The sequence below is a fragment of the Myodes glareolus genome, chromosome 15 (genome assembly GCF_982192425.1).
Source record: "Myodes glareolus chromosome 15, mMyoGla1.1, whole genome shotgun sequence".
Taxonomy (NCBI): Eukaryota; Metazoa; Chordata; class Mammalia; order Rodentia; family Cricetidae; genus Myodes; species Myodes glareolus.
In genome coordinates this window covers 6,307,615-6,327,851 of record NC_142040.1, presented here as the reverse complement: position 1 = coordinate 6,327,851, position 20,237 = coordinate 6,307,615, and the positions used below count along the sequence as shown (strand labels likewise).

At 36.4% G+C, this 20,237-nt stretch overlaps 1 protein-coding gene across 22 annotated transcripts in view; it reads right to left on the bottom strand.

Moving 5' to 3' along the window:
• Positions 1–20,237, bottom strand: part of Arb2a (ARB2 cotranscriptional regulator A) — a 415,675-nt gene that overhangs the window by 296,984 nt on the left and 98,454 nt on the right. For 17 of the 22 annotated variants that reach the window (XM_087896751.1, XM_087896749.1, XM_048424140.3 and 14 more), the window contains 2 exons: positions 17,632–17,697; positions 10,787–10,978 (listed from right to left, as the gene is read on the bottom strand). The exons of 2 other annotated variants lie outside the window; for them this stretch is intronic. In XM_087896751.1, coding sequence (XP_087752877.1) covers positions 10,787–10,978; positions 17,632–17,697 — 258 coding nt within the window. The remainder of the gene's footprint in view (positions 1–10,786; positions 10,979–17,631; positions 17,698–20,237) is intronic. 3 more of the 22 variants (XM_087896752.1, XM_085676909.2, XM_087896759.1) reach the window with 1 other exon arrangement.

Genomic DNA, 20,237 nt, shown 5'->3' with positions numbered 1-20,237 from the left:
CTTACTGTTATTCTACCCTTTCCTTCCTTCTTCTGTATTTACCTCCTTCTCCTCTACCTAATTAGATTCCTCTCCCTTTTTCTTCATTTCCCCTTTATGTTCCTTCTAATATAGAAATGTGGAGCCCAGTCCCACCTAATACACACATGACATAACTCCTGCGCCTAAGTTTTGATGCAAATCACTGCAGAAGAAGGCACAGAGGGACTGTAAGAGCCAAAGGAATGGTAAGTTTACTTGAGATTTTATCTCCTAGAAATGTCAGATTCTAAACTTAGGAAGTCTCAACAACACAGGTGCCTAAACATGTACCCTACAAAGATGATGCGAATAAACATACTAACATGGAAGGGGAAAGCTCAGAAGGTCTTAATTGTAGATGAAAAACTACAGGCAGCAAAGGAATGTTGATGAGTAGGAGAAATAGTCTTCTCTGGGTAAGAGCATTCCAACTGCTAATCTAATGTCATTCTTGAGTTTTTATTAATTCATCATCAATTCACACAAATAAAGCACGCATGCATTCTTCTTAAAAACTACAGTTTCTCATGATATAAATATATCTTTTACTTAAATAGTGCTCTCCTGGAAGCATTAGGTAGTAAGCAGTTATCATCAGTTGTTGCTGTGACCAGCTGTGTACTGTGCCTTGCTCTGATGTAAATCACTACGTGTAGATTTAGAGACATGGGATAGCATGGACAATAAATTTTGGAAATCATTACTAAACATTCATGTAAAAAAGATTACTTCAATTTACATTCACACCAAAATCTAAGTTTGGCATATCAACTTATCACCAAATAGCTTATTACCTGATAATCTAATGTGTAAAAAATACTACTTGAAACTACCTGGCGCGAGTGAGAAGGAAACACAGAACATGCAACAAACCCGCTTAGGAATTTATTAGAGGGGGCGTGTACGGGCCTGACGAAGTCAGTGTGCAGAGAGGTGGGGGGGGGGGAGTGCATCCAGCTTTTAAAAGCTGCCTAGTATAAGCACACAGAGGGTTGATGTGACTATATCATATGCAGATGATGGGGCTCATGCATGTGCGCAAGGGCTTAGCTGAGTCATATGTAGATGATGCAACCACACAGCAAGTTGGGTCACACTGGACTCTTTACCCTCCCTGGGGACCATCAGGCACTTCTGCCTGGGGGCTTGTCTGCACATGCATGGCCCTAGAACTGGGATGTGTCAGTCTTACTGTGGCTGAAATCATAACACTACTACTACATAAAAATACAGTTGCCTCTTAAAATCCTTTTAAAACATTCATGCTCATTTTTGTCTGATACTTCTATTGAAATATCAAGATGTTACATATTTAGTGATAAGACTAAGAATTGAAGGTAGTACTTAAGGCTTTACCAAAATGCTTGTGTCTTAATTACGTGTGTGTGTTGGGAGGAACAGCCTAATGCAGATAGACATCTATAATAATTCCATAAACACTTATAAAATAAAATTCTAATCTGGTAGCCAATGTGTTCCATGAATATACTTGTCCAAAAGGGGGGAAATCAAAATTGAAATAAGAAAAAGCAATCTAAATGTTAATATCTACAACAGCAGATCCCTAGTTAACTAAAACTGAAGCAAATATTTTACAAAGTAAACACTATAAATACACCTGCCAAGTATATAATTCATGTCAGAGTCAAGTAACAATTGCATTTTTTAAACATGATCTGATTACAATCACAGAAATTCTTAAGAGAAATTTCCAAATGTTCCATCATGACTATTGCTACAGAAGGAAGTCATCCATTGATGTTTGCAAAGTATTTGCATAAAAATATTCTGCAACAGTATTTATTGAAAAATATACAAATTATAAAGAAATTATCTATAATTGGAACAACCATAAAGTGGACACAAGCTCCCATCCCTAATCATGAAGTTATCATCAGTTGATAACTGCTAGCAAAGAAAAATTAGCTTTCTCAAAAAAAGAGACTGAATAAATATACAAACAACACTTGAAGGCAGTACATGTCCAACACGAAATGAATTTAATGTTATTCTTTTTATCTCATATTGCTTTGTTTTGGCTTTGTTTTGTTTAGGGCTTTGTTTGTTATGGGGGAGAGCTTGAGTACTAGCCTCACTACAGGGTACAGCTAAGATTTGTCACAGCAGGATAACATCTGGCTAATTGGATCTGAGAGTAAATGGAATAAATCAACTCACGTATATTATAACTACATGTTCTTTATTCTTTTGAGCAAAGCAGTAAGGAGAAGAAATAGAGGGGCAATCTCCACTGGGTTTTTAGTTTGCACAATGATTTCACATGCATTTAGAATCAAAAAATAGCACATAGAACCTGAGGGGGGGGGGAATACCTGAGATTCCAAACCATTAGATAAAGCTATTAAATGTCCCTGAATCTGGACTTTGTCCACACCCATACCTGTCTGTCTGGTGGGGCGATATCTTCCTATCCCTTTGAAATTCCTATGTGGTCTGTTAGCAGGCCATTTGGAGGGGATTAACTCTATGTAAATTTAACTGTTAGAAGGAAGAGTTGTGTTTCTAAGACCTCATGGAAGGTAATTTTGTTGCCCTTACAGGAGAGGTTACACTGCTGAGTGTTTTGGGAATAAATCTCATCTTAGGGTTTTACAAATTTAACAGCGACTTTTCCAAAAGACGGGACTAGAGATGATGGCTCAGAGGTTAAGAACACTACCTGCTCTTGCAAAGGTCAGAGTTCAATTCCCAGCAACCACGTGCTGGCTTAAAACCATCTGTAATGAGATTTGGTTCCCACTTGAAGAAGAGACCTAGCCCTAGTCAATTTAGACCACCAAACCAAATATGGGCAAGTTCAATAGAACTGTCATATATCATATATGAACTGCCCACGCATGCATTGCAAGGGCATAAATTTCCTTTTCTTTTTTCTTTCTTTTTTTTTAACCAAAAATAAGTGTTTCCATAGCTCTGCAAAACGTGTTACTCAATGTCAATGCCTAAGTACACACTTCAGCTGTACAGTTACCATATAATGTTTGTCTTAAATTTACTAGTCTTTTGCTTGTATTTTATATTTTTCAATTTTATATTTTAATGGGGTGTATGCATCTGTGTATGTGCCTGTGTTTTGTGCTTTTTAAAGTCCAGTTTGTTTGTTTGTTTATTTTATTTGGTCGTTTGTATTTTAAAGAGAGGAAGAAAACATGCAATTGGATGGATGAAGAGTTGAGAAGGATCTGGGAGGAGATGAGAAAAGGCAAACCGTTAGGTTTCCATCACCCAGAGCTTTGGCAAAATGTCTAAGCCATCCCAAATACTGGCACTTCTAGGTTCCAGTGCCCCACATGTGCCATCAAGCACTCAGGCAATTTACGGAGCCACCCGGGACCCTTAAACCTAGGGGACTTATGCGCAGCATGATCATGTGATCTACGCATGCAGCTACAGTGACATAAGGCCCTGTACCTCTCTCTGGCCCCCATTTATTTCTTTTTCTCTTCTCTCTCTCTCTCTCTCTCTCTCTCTCTCTCTCTCTCTCTCTGTACCAACTTCCTCAAGCCTGCACACGTGTCTTTCTCTTTCATAATACACTCTTAAAGTGTGTTTCATTGTGTGTTTCATGATCCGTTCTCGCTCACGCCCCATGATTTCAGAAATATTTATTTTCAACAAAAACTATACTGAAATCTTTTTATGCATTTCAGCCAGAAATCATACTAAAATACAGTGAAAAATATAAAGTAGGGTTAGTATTCATCCATAACACAAAACAAAGGGGAGAAAGTAGACGATATGGATGTGAATAAGTCTATGGAAACTAGCTGGAAAAGTGATTGCTGCCTTGACTATACATTAGAAACTCAATCTCCTGCCAAGGCAGGTAAGAACTTAGAAGTATCTAACCTATAATCCCAGCCTCAGGCCTCCATCTTTGGAAGTCCTCTCCCCAGAGTCTATCAAACCTTGACCCCTCTCCAGGAAAGGTCAGATCACTTCCACTGGCTATTTAAACTGCACCTCAGAAAATAATCTTTTATTAGTCTTCCCTCTTCCTCTTCAGTGGTCCTTGGTCCTGTTGGTGGCTTTCTGTCCCCCAACCCCATCATCTCAGGCCGCCCTGGAGTGCAGGCACCAATTAAACCTGGAAATCTTTTAATTTGATCCAGTACAGTCTGATTAGGATTATTTGCATCAATGGAAAGCCTCTTTTAGAAAATATTCCTAACATAACCTACTCACAGAAATCCAAAATCCCTCAGAAACTGAGCACCAATTACCTAGGAAAGTAAAGGTAGGGCCTCACACCTAAAAACAGAGACACTAACTACAAATTCTTATATGACATTATTACATTTCTCTCACCAAAATACATCAAAACCCCACAAATCAAAATTTTACACTTTGTGGTCAGCAGTACAAGAAATTAAGAGCTCTGTCCCTTTCAGAGCTTGACAGAAAGATAGTCTGGTGTACTACCATGAGAACAGAAAGATAGTCTGGTGTACTACCATGAGAACAGAAAGGTAGGTAGTCTGGTGTACTACTATGAGAACAGAAAGGTGGTCTGGTGTACTACCATGAGGACAGAAAGGCAGTCTGGTGTACTACCATGAGGACAGAAAGGCGGTCTGGTGTACTATCATGAGAGCAGAAAATAAAGAAAACAAACAGCTGAAATTGGGTGACATAACAAAAACATTTTCCTCACAAATCCAAAAAGGCTCCATTCCAAACTGTGACAAAAAACAAAACTAAACAAAAAATTCAATGGAACAGTTAAGGGATAAACTTAACTGCTTAAAAGTAAAGTAAATACCATTTCAGTAAGTCGAGGAAAAACAGATGAAAATAAAGAGAAAGACAGAAAGACCTAGAGATGTACTCTCGCGTCTTCTAACCATGTAGTAAGACTCAAGAACAAGACTGAAATCATCAAAAAAACAACACAAACAATACCACAAAGTTGTTCACTGTTTGTTTACAAATGTAGTCTCATTATCTAAATCATACCAACTCACACAGGTGATGCTGCTTTAGCTTCCCCAGGGCTGGGATCATAGGCATTACCAGCACAGCCAGGAAATCTCTTCAAAGCTGTATGACCTACATCTTAACACCAGAGACAGGAATTGGAGTTTCAAAAAGGGATGAACAGTACTGAAATTAAAAAAACAGAAGACCGGAAACTAGAAAAAAAAAAAAAACAGCTTTCAAACGGCAGACTAAAAATTATTTCAGCTTAAAGGATAAAAGCTACTTAATTACTAAAATGAAATAAACAAGTAGACTACAGGCAATTTTTAAGAAAGAGGTTTCAAACTTTATTTTCAGCATTTTGGAAATGGCTCAGTAAAGTACTTGTGCAAGCATGGGATCTGAGCTCATACACCCATACAAAACCTCTGAGCACTCTGGGCAAGTCGGGGGAAGGAAATCCCAAACCTTGCTTACTAGCCAATCTAGCTGAAACAGCGAGTTTCTGTTGGCTGTCACAAAACAGTAATATGGAGAAAGTACTATGGAAGAAATGTGGCACTAAATTTTGGTCATGTTTAATCATGTTTAAACACATGCAGTTGTACACATATATGTACATATCTGAACACATGTATTCACCACACATACACATTTATTTTCTATGGATCATCTGATGGTTCCCATGAATAACAACATGTAATGATTGTGTTGTCTCTTTAAGAGACAAGCCACGCCCACTCCCTCCCCCATCCGCTGAGGCAGTCTAGTCTAATCTTCAGCTTCAGGCCTGAGCTCTCTCTCTTTTCCGTCTTTCTCTCGGAGAGGCAGTTTTGCTTCTGCCTCTCTCCCCACTTCTCCCCTTCCCTCTTTTCTGTCTGTCTCTCCTCTCCTCTTCTCCTCTCTCTCTCTCTCTCTCTCTCTCTCTCTCTCTCTCTCTCTCTCAGCTCTTCTCCCCTTCTCCCTTCCCCCTCCATAACCCCACGAATAAATATTCAACCTCACTCTGCATGGCATCCCTATCCATGTCTCTGTCTCTTGCCCGCCCTTCACATGTCTCCCTGCCTGGGACCAGCCACCGCTAGGGACAGACAGCCATCTTTGCCTGAGACTGGCTACTCTCAGGGTCCGCTGCCTGCCACCACATGGTCCGCTACCACCACTTGGGAAACTACAGCATTTCTGCTGCCTGCTGCCACCAGGGATCCTGCAGCATTTTTAATTTTTCCATAACAGAACATACATCAAGAAATCAAAGGATCCAGGAAACAACTAGGGTAGAGCAGTCTCAGAGTGAGAAGAAGGCAGTCCACTTCGGAAAGTGGCCAGTGAAGTTGGGAATGGAGAAACTAAACAGTTCTCAGATGAAGAACTAGTCCAGGAGGTCATCAGCTTAAACTTCACCATGGTACAAAATCAATGAGAAGACAATGAAGATTCAAAAGATCCATTATTATAAAGGACATAAAAATTAAAATAACAATTCTCATTTTTCATTACATTCCAATTCTGATTTTCACAAATACTTATGCCACCAAATAATAACACATCAACAATACCTAATGAGTAAAACATACAAAGTAACTCTATTTATGGGTTCTTCATTTAATGGATTGATTCATCAGAGATAAAAATATATTTTAAAACATTCAAAGAACTGCCCATACCTCAACCACTGAGAAGGACATGGTATCCGGAAATAGATACGCAAGACACATGGGAAAAGACTGTCAAATCTTGCCAAGACAGGGTAAGACAGTTCTAAAAAATGTCCTGCTTCTAAAAATGGTCTGTCAGTTATGCTAGGCCTTAGCCAAAGTTGGTTGCTTCAACGTTGCAAAATGAGACTTTGGGTGATTGCTCAGGTAGCTAATTGTCTCCATCATATAGTGCTTACTTTGGAAGCCGCTGAATTGCACTTCCTGCCTGCTCAAGTAATATTACTTCCCTCTCAGACCTTTGGTGGGGTTGAAGATTAGATAATCATAGCTACATTCCTCTTATGATTTAGCCAAGCTTATTTCTGATATAATATTTAGACTCTTTGTAATAGAATGTTTATTAAAACATTTGTCATGTGTTCTTTGCTCAATATTACTCATGTTGTTTGTAATTTTATACTTGATACCTGTTCCTATTGTATATAGTTTTGTATTGGGTTTGGATTGCTTTTGTTTAGACAAAAGGAAGAGATGATGGGGAAAGCCTTGCTAACCAATAATCTTTAAGAGGTGGAACCTAGTTTAGGAGTGGATTTCTGGGATCAGGAGATAGAAACCTGTGTACCACCCAGGTGCGCTCTCTGTGTAGTTTCCCCAGTGGTCAAGCAGAGCCTGGATCTTCCGTACCTGTGGCATGAGTTTTCCCCTTTTAATAAATAAAATATATTTGCCTATCTTTCAGTTAGCCTAGTTATTTCCATATCTAGGTAACAGCTTCACATGCTCAGACATTTTCCTTATTATTTCCTAAAAATATTATGTATTCCAGAAGTGATTTGCAGTAGACAGAAGGATGTGTGCTGGATGGATACAGAGACCAAGGTATCTTTATAAGTGACTTGAACATGCCTAGATCTTGCTATGCTAATGAAGGAAGTATTTCATCTGGGCTCTGTGTCTAGTCAATCCCACAACCTGCCCGTCATCAGAATTCTCAGGTCCCAGTCAGACAGACCTTCTGATGAAAAGGTAGAAGGATCAGACAAAGCATTTACACTTTAACAGGATTCTAAAACATAAACTATTTTTACTTTACAGATCACTAAACAGCTCTTAAAGCAGTAGTTCTCAACCTGTGGGTCAAGACTACCACGGGAAGTTAGATGATCCTTTCACAGGGGTTAGCTAAGACCAGTTAAAATCACAGATGTTTACATTATGACTCATAACAGTAGCAAAATTACAACTATGAAGAAGCAATGAAAGATTTATGGTTGGGAGTATTACAACAAGGGTCAGAGCATTAGGAGGGTTGAGAACCACTGTCATGAAGTGTTTCCGAAACCTATTTCTTCAGTTTTTTTATTTTGTGAAATTGGGCCTCACTATGCAGTCCAAACTAGTCTTGAACTCATATTTCCCATCTCTGCCTTGGAGACCTCCAAGATCCAGTTCTCTTGGACAAGACAACTCAATAAGCCAAGTTGGGTCAAGAAGGAAGTCAGTAAGGTATCTCCTTCAACTACATGATCTCTTTTAAATCAATCAGGGTTTAAAAAATTTAAGTGTCATATACTTGTTCCCTTTACACATATAACTAGAAATGCATAAAACAAGGGTGGAAATCAAAGAGCAACAAGCTTAGCAATTCTCAAATTACAAAGTAATTAAACCATTGATGTGTAGATATATGATAAACTTTTTTAGCTGATTATGTATTATGCAATGAAGACTATTAAACACTAAAAACATTAACCCTGAAAACCTCATAAGCACCTACATAAGATTATTCGGCAGGCCCCATATTCCCTGATGAAATCTTAAGACATATATTGATAGTCAAGGTCTAAATGCAAGTGATGGAACACCTATCATGTTCTGATCATGACATATGGAGTCCAGGAAGTTCTGGAGAAATATTGAGTTACCCAACTCACAATCACAATTCAGTCACAGGGGAGCCATATAATAAAACATTATTTTTCATAAAATGCTCAGATATAACTTCCTTGCTAGAGGGAATTATTGATATGGACCTAAATGAGAAGTTCCAATCATATATAAATAATCTACTGAGAATAAACACTACATAAAGATGACAATGTCTTCCATGCAAAATATTAAAACTGACTTCCACAACAGTATGAAAACTTACAGGGCATAAAAAACCAAATAACTATAGTTAACCTTTTCTACACTCTGGAAAACTTTCTCAAAGAGCAATTTCGGAACACGATGAAAATAAACGCAGCACTAGCATGCTTGAAGCTAAGGAGGGGCTGCACCTTTCTCCTCATAGTCCTTCTCTGCCTGCTTCCCTCTGCCAGAGCAGTCACAAGGAAAGAAAATTAATGGTAAAAGTCACGTTATCTGGATTTGAAAGTGATACATAGTTTTAGAAATTCATGATGAAATTCACACAATAAATTTCATATTAAAAACTAATGAGAATGTAACTAGCTAAACCTAGAGCTTAGACATGCCATACATTTAGAAATCAGTTGTTTCTTTTCAAAGAACCACGGCTCATTATAGTTGAGAAAAGTAAAGAAATGAAAGCAGAAGAACACTGTCATACTTAAAACACTATTCCCACTTAAAAGGGAAAAAATGCCTTACTATACTCATGTTCTTCAAAAGGACTGCACAAATCAATTGTCTATTAACTCAAAAACTTTTTCTCCCAGAGACAGCATTTCTCTGTATAGCCCTGACTGTCCTGGAACTCCTTCTGCAAACCAGGTTGGCATTTAACTCACAGAAATCCACCTGCCTCTGCATCCTACGAGCTGGAATTAAAGGTGTGCACCAGCACCACCTGGCTCAAGACTTTAGACACAGTTTCCTACATTTGCTTTTATGTGATATTCATATTGACAAGTGTTCTACAAGAGGCAAAGCAGGCATCCTAGGGTGGGTGATAAAATTACATGGGACATTTCCCCAAGGAGTCACTGCTGCAAGCTCCCAATTTGTTTATTATTATTTTCAAATACTTATTGGACTGTGAATATATTTTGCAAATAATGTTCTCTCTAAAATACACACAATCACTGTATTATAACCACAAGTGAAAGCACTGGACACGGAACTCACTACCTTTAACATGAAATAAGAGAGAGTTAAAAAAAAGACCACTCCCTGTGTTATTTTAGTCTAAACTCCAATTTATTAACTGAATATTTAATTGCCCTGATTTCTTAACAGAGTAATTGCTTACTTCAATTTTTCTAAAATCACAATTAAAGTTAGCACACATTTGTGACAAGTGGATCATCAATTAACTTAAGAAACTCAATATGGAACATTTGAAGATTTAGGAAGTCTATAACAAAAGTATTCTATAAGATTTGGCTTAACTGTTCCTATGATATTGGGGTAACAGAAAACTGAACACATCCAAATATTTATTGTGACACTGTATGCAAGATGTACAACTTTAATTATAAGATGTACTGTCATTTTTAGAAATAAATTGGATACATAGACACACATACTATTACTACATACCTTTTCTACCTTAAATATTTTATACAAGATGACACTTTTTCTGATGAATATATGTCACTGAATCGAAAAGAAACATATACTTTTTGATAATTGGCTGTTTACTGTATAACTTAAGAAAGAGACATAAGAAGAGCAGTTGATCATGAAAACAACACTAGACTAAAAAAATTACTTCTGAAATATTACATTTTTACATTCTACATGTTTGTTTTCAGCTTAGAACATTTTAGTTGTGGACATCAAAATACTTTTTAAATGCCAAAAACATTTACTTATTCTATTTTTCCTCACCAAACAGATTACCCATTATCAGCAAGTTTCCTTTAATGTCTACCCTAATTAGAGAAGGAAAGTAAAGCAGTCGTGTTTGTTTCTGGTCACAAGTATTCATTGGTGACATTCTGTAATAGTTAAACTCATAGTTCATACAGTTAAACAAAGAAAGCATTCATTTCAAAGACATCTAAACCTTTATGTGCTCAATACTCCTAAATTTTCCCACATAACCGCAAAATAATAATCATCACATAAAAAGGTAAATAATGACTTAATAATACGATTATGCATAGAATATACTTCTGGAAAAGACAAATTACAATACGCAATAAAACAGAACTATAAAATGCCCCCCAAACAAAGGAAGTTTCACTTACATCCACAGCTCTCTTAATGAAAGGTATCTGTGTACCACTGTCCAGATCTTCATTAATAATTAGCCTTCTAGCCCACTGACCTGCCCTGACAACACCACTACCATGAATTAAAACCATCAGTTTCTGTGGATTTGTCAAAGCATCCTCACTCATAAAGATAAAACTCTTTGGTTCACTGTCAGTGGCATCTACCTGTAATCAAAAAAAAATTAAATAATAAATAAAATATTTCTCAATCAAGCATACACACAATGAGAAAACAACTAATGGCTACTACAAATTATTGAATGATTATTATAGAAATTTTTTTAAAAAGCATTAAAATATTCCGTGGACAAGCATCACAAGACAGCAATTTAAATATAAAAATACATGAAAAAGAATTAAAATAGGGATTCCTACATTTTATTATATATTTATTATTGCATTGCCATCTTAAACTGAAATAATTAATTTTTAAATGCTTCCTGTCATTCATATTTTAACTGTGTTTTTCACCCACATTTACTCACAATCCATTTGAGTCACTAATAAATAATCATCAAAAAATGATAAAATTACATTTAGAAAAACTTAAGTTATAGGTTTATACAGCATGTAGTTTATAATTCTGTAACTGAATCACATTGCACCTGTGATAAAAATTGAAAACTCAAACTGGAATATATAGCTATTTAAGTAGACAAAGCACTGCAAACATTCAAATTGTAAACATGGACACACACAACAGTAACACGTACATTCTGACACCCTATCTATGAATCACTTACTTATGGATTACTACTACACAGGTGCTCAGCTAGATTTCAAAGATACAAGAGATATTAGGAAAAGCCGATTTCTGGACCTTTTATGGGATATGTATAGCAGGCTCTGTGGTAGTCTACATTGTAATGGCCAGTACTCAGAATGGAAGCCAAATACACCAAGTTAAAACCACAACTGACAACTAGTCATGTGCCCTCTGCCCACAAGATCACAAATAAAGGATCAGTCTAACACACTGTATACTGTACTAACAGTTCACTCCAGCAACAACACATGTTCATACAATTATCAAAGTTACAACAGCACAGACATACAACTCCACAGAATGCTCTGGAATTCAATATAAAATTTAAAACTCTAAATTTTTCAAGTCATTCACAACACACAGGAATAGAAAATAAACCTTCTCTATTTTTAAAACAATATTGGTCTCATTATCTAATCCTGCTTTTATGTAAACAGAACACAAACAGCAACTGGTTTAGTAGGAATAGAATGAGTTGAGCTTAAGAACAGTCACTATTGTTCAGTAATGCCCTCCATGTCTACAATTAACTCTTAAATGTTTTACCTTGAATTCTGTAGTCCCTTTCTCTGTCTTACTCTCCTTCATGGCACATATAAAAAACAAACACTATATAGTCTTTCATAGATAGATAGATGGATAGATAGATAGATAGATAGATAGATAGACAGACAGACAGATAGATGAAAGATGGGTGGATGATAGATAGATAGACAGACAGACAGGCAGACAGACATAGATGATAGATGTGTGCATGCATGTACATGTGTGTGTGTGCATACTCATTCATCCTCTGCTCTCTCCCCTAAAAAGTAATTCTAAGAAAAATTAACATTTTATTTTGTTTTGTATTTTTGTTTTTTCAAGACAGGGTTTCTCTGTGTAGCTTTGGTGCCTGTCCTGGAACTAGCTCTTATAGACAGGGCTGGCCTAGAACTCACAGAGATCCCCTTGCCTCTGCCTCCCGAGTGATGGAATTAAAGGTGTGCACCACCACTGCCCAGCAACATTTCATAATTTATATTTAGCTACATTCTAGGTTTAGTTCAGGGCCTAGCATCTTATAGGTACTCAGTAAATAAAGAACAAACTTTTGAAATATGGAATCTTATTATTGGTAGTGATGTCCTTTAGATGAAAAGAATTTAAATAATTCAAAGCATTCATATGTAGAATACACAAAACCTATAAAAATCTCAACAAAAAAATTAATTTTTAAAATGGGCTACAGATTTGAATAATGAGTTTTCAAAAGAAGACATTAAAAATGGCTGATAATAAGCACCAGCAATCCATTTGAAGAGAGAGAGGAGGGATTATACGAGCAAGAGGGTCAAGATCATGACAGGGAAATCTACAGAGACAGCAGAACCAAGTTCTTGGGAACTCACAAAGTTTAGAACCACACCTGTGGATACTGCATGAAACCAAACTAGGCCCTCTGCACGTGACAGACAGTGGCGCAATTTGGTCTACCTTAGGGGTCCTTGGCAGTGGGATGAGGATCTATTCCTGGTACATGAACTAAGGATTGGAGCCTATGATGGGATGCCATGTGCTTAGCTTTAATGCAGGGGGAAATGAACTAGAAGCTTCCTCCCAGCTGACTTGCTTTCAGAATCCTGAAAGACACTGTGTAATCTCCTGAGGAGGAAATGGCATTAACCATCTTAACCAGATACCCTATGAAGTGTAATGCTAACCTTCTAGGCAAGATGTTCCCACTGGGCAGGAGATGGCACAGCTGAGAGCATTCTTGTTAGCCTATGTTTGTGCAGAATATAAGCATGACCATGACAGGGCCATTCTTCTATTTCCCTAAGTGCTGTCACAGTAACCATGGGAGGGGAAGGGGGCCTCTACTTTGACTATGAAACTAAAGCTTACTTTATTAACAGGGAAAAATCTGGTAATATTCTTTTATTATAAGAGAAAAGAACATTCTCTTAGAAAACAAACACCCAGGTTTCTTGTTAGCCCCATACTGGTATCTCTTTTCTTGTTCTCTGTCTCGCTCCTTCTTCATCTTGACCATCCAGTTTCCTCTAGTTCTGCTCCTCCCTCCCCTTCTCTCCTCCTTCTCCCCTTTTGTCTTTCCTTCTCCCCTCCACACCCCCAGGCTTCCAATTTTCTCAGGAGCTCTACTCTGTTTTCCCTTCCCCAGGGAATATATGTATGTTTCTCTTAGGGTTCTCCTTGTTACTTAGCTTCTCTAGGGTAATGAACTATAGGCTCCCAATCCTTTGCTTTACAGCCAGTATTTATCAATGAATGGGTACATACCATGCTCATCTTTCTGGATGTGGGTTACTTCACTCAGCATGGTTTCTTCTAGTTCCATCCATTTGCATGCAAATTTCAAGATGTCACTGTTTTTTATTACCAATGAGTAGTACTCCACTGTGTAAATGAAGCTAGCAAGAAATCTGGCACTAGAGAAATTCCCAGGAATCCACAAGGATGACCCTAGCTAAGATCCTAGGAAATAGTGGAGAGGGCTCCCAAACTGGCCCTGTCAGGTAGTCAGATTGATGACTATCTTACATGTCATCATCCAGCAACTGATGGAAACAGAGGCAGAGACCTGCATCAGAGCACTGAACTGAGCTCCCCAAGTCTGGTTGAAGAGTGGGAGGAGGGAGAAAATGAGCAAAGAGGCCAAGACCACAAAAGGGACACCCACTGAAACAGTCTACCTGAGCTAATAATGGGAGCTCACCAATTCCAGCCCCACAGGAAAGAAACCAGCATAGGACCAAACTAGACCCTTCTAAATGTGGTTGACAGTTGTATGGCTGGGGCAGACTGAGGGGCCACTGGCACGGGCACCAGGATTTATCCCTACCTTATGTACTGGATTTTTGGAAAACCCATTCTCTGTGGATGGATACCTTGCTCATCCAAGATAGAGTAGGGAGGGCCTTGGACCTTCCTCAAAACAAAGTGCCTTTACCCTCTCAGAGGAGTGGAAGCGGGATGAGTTGGGGGATTAAGTGGAGGGAATAGGAGGATGGGAGGGAGTGGGAACTGGGATTTTTATGTAAAATGAAAAAAGACAGTTTGTTTTCTTAAAAAAATATTAATGAAAATACCAAGTACCCAATAAAATATCAAGTAATAAAAAAAGAGAGAAAGAAAACAAACACCCTGGCTGTCAATTCATACTTAAGAGAACTCAAGAAAAAGTAATAGTTATTGAAAAATAACTTTCATATTATATAAAGTGATCATTTAGAAAAGACAGATTTTTTTAAAGTTTACAAAATAAGGGAAGATTTATTAAGCAAAATGAACACAGTAGTAATTTCATGCCTATGTAACACAAAAATCTCTCAAAATTTAATTTTTTATTGTTGCATCAAAAGTTTTTATTAATTATGTTTTTTACAAAAATTTCTGTTCTCATCAAGATGTTACATCTCACCCCTAGGCAGCAATACAGAACTATAGATAAAAGAGGAGATCAGGGAGCAAGAGCGAAATTCCTCCCAGGGACAGGCAAATCTTTTGTTTATACAGTGTCAAATAGTCTGTCCTTTGAACAAATGTGAAAGAAATTTATGCAGACTCAAAAAGTCATTTAAGAATATATATGTATATACAAATACATACATGAATGCAGGAGCATTTAATGAAAATAGAGGCAATGAATTTGAAGTGTATCTGAAAGTTAGAATAACAACTAAATATAACACATATTGTCACCAACAGTTGCTTTCTATAACAGGAAACTATATTTACTATCTTTAACCTCTATCTATAGAAAATACAGGCAAATTACCTAAGGACAAACATTCTATATCTCATTGTAACTTTTCTGAACTTTCAGGATAATTTAAACTATGCATTATTTCTTCTTTTTTATCAAATTTCATATTTACAACTAATAAAATTTATTCCTCCATTTTTTGTTAATTATTTATTTAATTTACATACTAAATTTAAAATGAAACAAAGATCTCTATCTAATTTCAGATTTTCTCTATAGAAAATAGAAGAAAGTCTATCATAAAACACTCTCAGCATAGTCAATAGTGATTGTGCTCTAAATCCAGAGAACGTCGTATGTTTAAAGGCTTCCAAAAAGCCAGGAATATTATTGTCAAAGGACAAAATATGAATGGTATTGATGGATTAAACTAACATTCTCTAAATCCTGCTTCAGAAACTTAATAAAGTGACAAAATTTAACTTTCACGAAGAACAAATTTATACCGGTTGTTTGCTTGTCCGCCTAAGAACTCACTAAGTTCTGGGATTAAAGGCATGTGCTGAGATACCCAGCTTCAATATGTAGTTTTTACAGAATAAGAAAGCAGGTCTGAAGTCAGGAATTCTGACTCCCCAGAGGACAGCCATACTGACTCTCAAAAAGAGCTAAAATTTAGGCTTCCATGCTTTCTTAAAAAAAAAAAAAAAAGAAGCTGTTTCAAACTAGAACAAGATATGGCTTGCCTATGGCATGCAATAATGTTTTCTTTATTACTGCATTACAAACACCAAGAGTGTCTACAAGTTAAAGAGCTGACTTCAAAAAGTACTTACTGAGTTGAGTAAATGGATGAATGAATAACATTATTATCTATTACTAGAGGTTATCTTTAGAAGATTAAATAGTTTTTAGTAGAACTATGAAATCAAAGGTGAGAATCTATAGAATTAAAATATAGTCTAATTTCTCAGTAATATAACCCAAGATATTTAAACATTCTATGTAAAAGATAGAAGTTATCTATATGCAAAGTTTTCTATATTAAATAGGTCAATTTCATTGTCATCTAGACTCAATCATAAAATAAAGGAATCGTGAGGAACAGGAAAAATTATCTAATCTATCCCAAATAACATTTTACATATAAGATTACTACTTCTTCATTTTAAAGCTTGAACTTCATGATGTTAATAAGAATACATATATATATATATATATATATATATATATATATATATATATATACACACACACATGCAGTAACAATTAGAAAAGAGAAGGCCATAAATTTAAAAGAAAGAAGGGTCTGTGTATATTGGAGTGTTTGGAGGAAGGAAAAGGAAGGGAGCAAAGTAGATGATAAACTCACAAAAATGACAAAGTTCTATTTAAGATATGAATCTAAGACAAATCCCAAACTTTTCTTTCTTTCGTTCTTTCTTTCTTTCTTTCTTCTTTTTCTTTTTAGTTTGATTTTTAGACAGAGTTTCTTTGTGTAGGCTGGCTGTCCTAGAACTAGCTCTCTAGACCAGGTTGGCCTTGAACTCTCAAAGATCTGTCTGTCTCTGCCTCTGCAGTACTAGGATTAAAGGCGGCATGAGTCACCATCATCCAACTTAAAACTTTTTAATTCCAAAAGAAAAGGCTACAAAATTTCCCAGTCTTCTAATAAAGAGGAATCAAGCAGTACTAAAAAGCAGGAATGACTTTAGGAATGCAGAGAAAAAAAAAAACCATTTTGTGTAGAAATAAGGGCTGAAGAGATGGCTCAATGATAAGAGCAGCACAGGCTGCTGCTCCAGATGACGGGCTTCCATCCCTAGCACATCCACACAATTAACTCCAGCCCCAGCAGATCTAATGCTCTCTTCTTGCTTATACAACCACCAGGAATGCAGGTGGTGCACAAACATATATGCAGGCAAGACATTCATTAAAATATAAAATTAAGTAAGAAATTCAATGAAAAACAGTTTCAAAGAATCAAACAATACTTTAAGAGTTAATGAATGCCTATCACAATGTGAAGCACACTGATTTATCACAATGTGAAGCACACTGATTTATAGAACACAAAGAGAAATATCTAGGTGAAATGAGATAAGGTAAACGAGAAAGAACCCTCCCTGTCATCATGTTAAAAAGAGACCAGAAACCACCACTGTTCATCGTTTACATTCCTTTTAGTTTGTAAAAACTACTGCTACAGCAGGGTAAGCCAACCTACAGCCACTGAATTGTCAACATCAACACAGGAAAAATTTTCTCCTGGACTGAAAACCATCTTACATGGAAAAAAGCATTTTATTTGGAATAAACACTTTTAAAAATGTGACTTACTGGAATAGAGATTCTTTGCAAATTGCAGTCCTTTTCCAGGAGCTCATAAACATACTTTGTGATGATCTAAGGAAAAAAAAAATAAAATGTTAACATCTAATATCATCTACTATCAAGATAGATTTGTTTAGACAAATTATTGAAAGTTATTGCTCTAAGTAATTATCTCTTCGGAATTTATCCTTCTAATGTTCCTGCATCACACAGACTCTAAGCAGAGTAATGCGTTACCTTCTGCTGCTTTGTGGATGACTACTGAGGATTAGAACAAGGTTTTCAAATTCCCAGAAAATACTTAAGACTTTGTCCTTTGGAAATGAATATTCTGAAGCTTTTAAGTGAATTTAGAAACTGTTCTTCCTACAATTTCTTCATATATCTTATATCTAATGTTAATTTCTCAAGGGATTGGAATCTACACACCAATTTCAGCAAGAAAGAAAAGTATGTAAGAAGCATTATGAGCAGAAAAGGGAAACCAATCCAGCCATGCCAAGAGCAGTCAATACTGTGTTTATGAGAGTCAAGAAACACAGTCTCCTCAAAGATGTCTACATCCCAATCCTGAACAAATGTGTATTAGGTCTCATGGTAACAGACCTGCACACGTGATTGTTGTTATGGACCTTGAGGAAAGAGTTAGTGGGACTAACAAGATAGGTCAACCAACCATTTGTGTTCTTACAAGTACGATGTGATGCAGAGACGGCAGGCAGGAAGGACTCAACTAGCTTTACTTGGTTTAGGACTTAAGAAGAGCACAGGCCAAGAGCTATGATCTCTGAGCACCTGCAGCTGGCAACCAATACAAACATGAGAGTTTAGTGTGATCTATGCAAGGAACTGCATTCTGCCAATAACACAAAAACCAGGACACCAATTCTTTGTAGCCTAAAATTGATTATTCTTACCTTCATTTTACTCTGGCATCTCGTAGTGAACTTTTGATACATAGAATTACATGATAATAAATCTTTACTGCTTCTAGTCACAAAACTAATGATAATTTGATAGAGCAGCAATATGAAATATATGACTTAAGATAGGTAGGCCTGGAATAGGAGCAAATGTTTAACAGGCAGTTTGAATGGTCATTCTAAGAGTGTTTCTCCTCCCAAAGACATCTGTAGTTACCTGTAGGCAAAATCTCACATACTAATTTCAGTGATAACCTATGTCAAATTTTGTAGAATCAGATGAGTTTTAAAAATAACATTAAGATGTCAATTGCTTTGGTATCAGAATCAGTAATCTAAAATAGATTCTTGACCCTGCTTTCTTTAAGGAGGTTAAAACTCTTTCATGTACATACATTCATTTTATTACAGAAATAGTTTCATAGGTATATGTGAAAAATGATTGGCAACAATCATTTCAAAACATATAACACATTAAACGATCTATTAGTCTAATAATATCTCTATACATTAATTTGGTAGCTAATACTATGTTCCTTATAATTTCATTGGAAGACAATGACAATATACACTCTAAAAAAATACAAAAATATGTAAATTCAAGCCTGGCAGTGGTGGGGCATGCCTTTAATCCCAGCATTCAGAAGGCAGAGGTAGGTGGATCTCTGTGAGTTCAAGGCCAACCTGGTTTACAAGAGCTAGTTCTAGGACAGCTAGGGATGTGACACAGAGAAACCCTGTCTCGAAAACAAAACAAAACAAAAAGAAAATACGTAAAATATGTAAAATAAGACTTAAAAGCATATATGAAGCAACAAAACAAACTGGTAAATATCAAATAATCACTCTTCAACACACACAATGCCTAATGAAGTTTTCTTTCTACATTCCCTACTTTGATGCTTTAGATAATAGTCTTATAGATTATAGTCTAGATTATATATTTAGTCTTTTATAAGCCACATATATAAATTTTGTATTGTTACTTTTAATTTCTACTGATAAGTTTACTCTAATGTATTATAATTATTGAAATGGATCTTATTTTGTGCCCTTTTCCACATTTCATTTTTTTAGATTCAATTTATTTTTATTTTTAAAACTATATTTTCTCATTTTACAAGCCAAATCCATTTCCCACCGTCTCCCCACCTGCAATCTCTACCTTACTTCCCTTTATAGAAGGTTTATAGAACCTTCACCTCTACGTTCTAGCAGCTTGTGTACAGGACAGGACAGTGTACAACACAAAGGAGAAACAGAAACAACAACACCGCCACAAACTCTTTGATCCGCAATGCTGTCATAGTCTGATATATAAACTTGTGTGAGTAAGTAAAGAATATCTGATTAAATTTAAGCTCGACTCCACAAGATGGAACCCATTAAATTAACTGTTTGTATGACCGAAGAACCTAAGTCTAGATAGCTCAGACCTATGGTAAAACCAAATACTACTCCTCTCAAGCAAACAAAAACAAAAATAAAAAAGATCAACCAAAGAAAAACCAAAAAGCAACAAACCAACCAACCAACCAAACAAACAAACAAAAATAGTAGCAAACAAATTGGCCTCCAATGACATTCCGCTTTACTCACTGCTCAGCCAACATCAGAGAAGCTGCCTCCTGCGGCAGCTGAGAACGAATAACAGGAACACAGAACAAACACTATGCAGAGAGTGAAAGA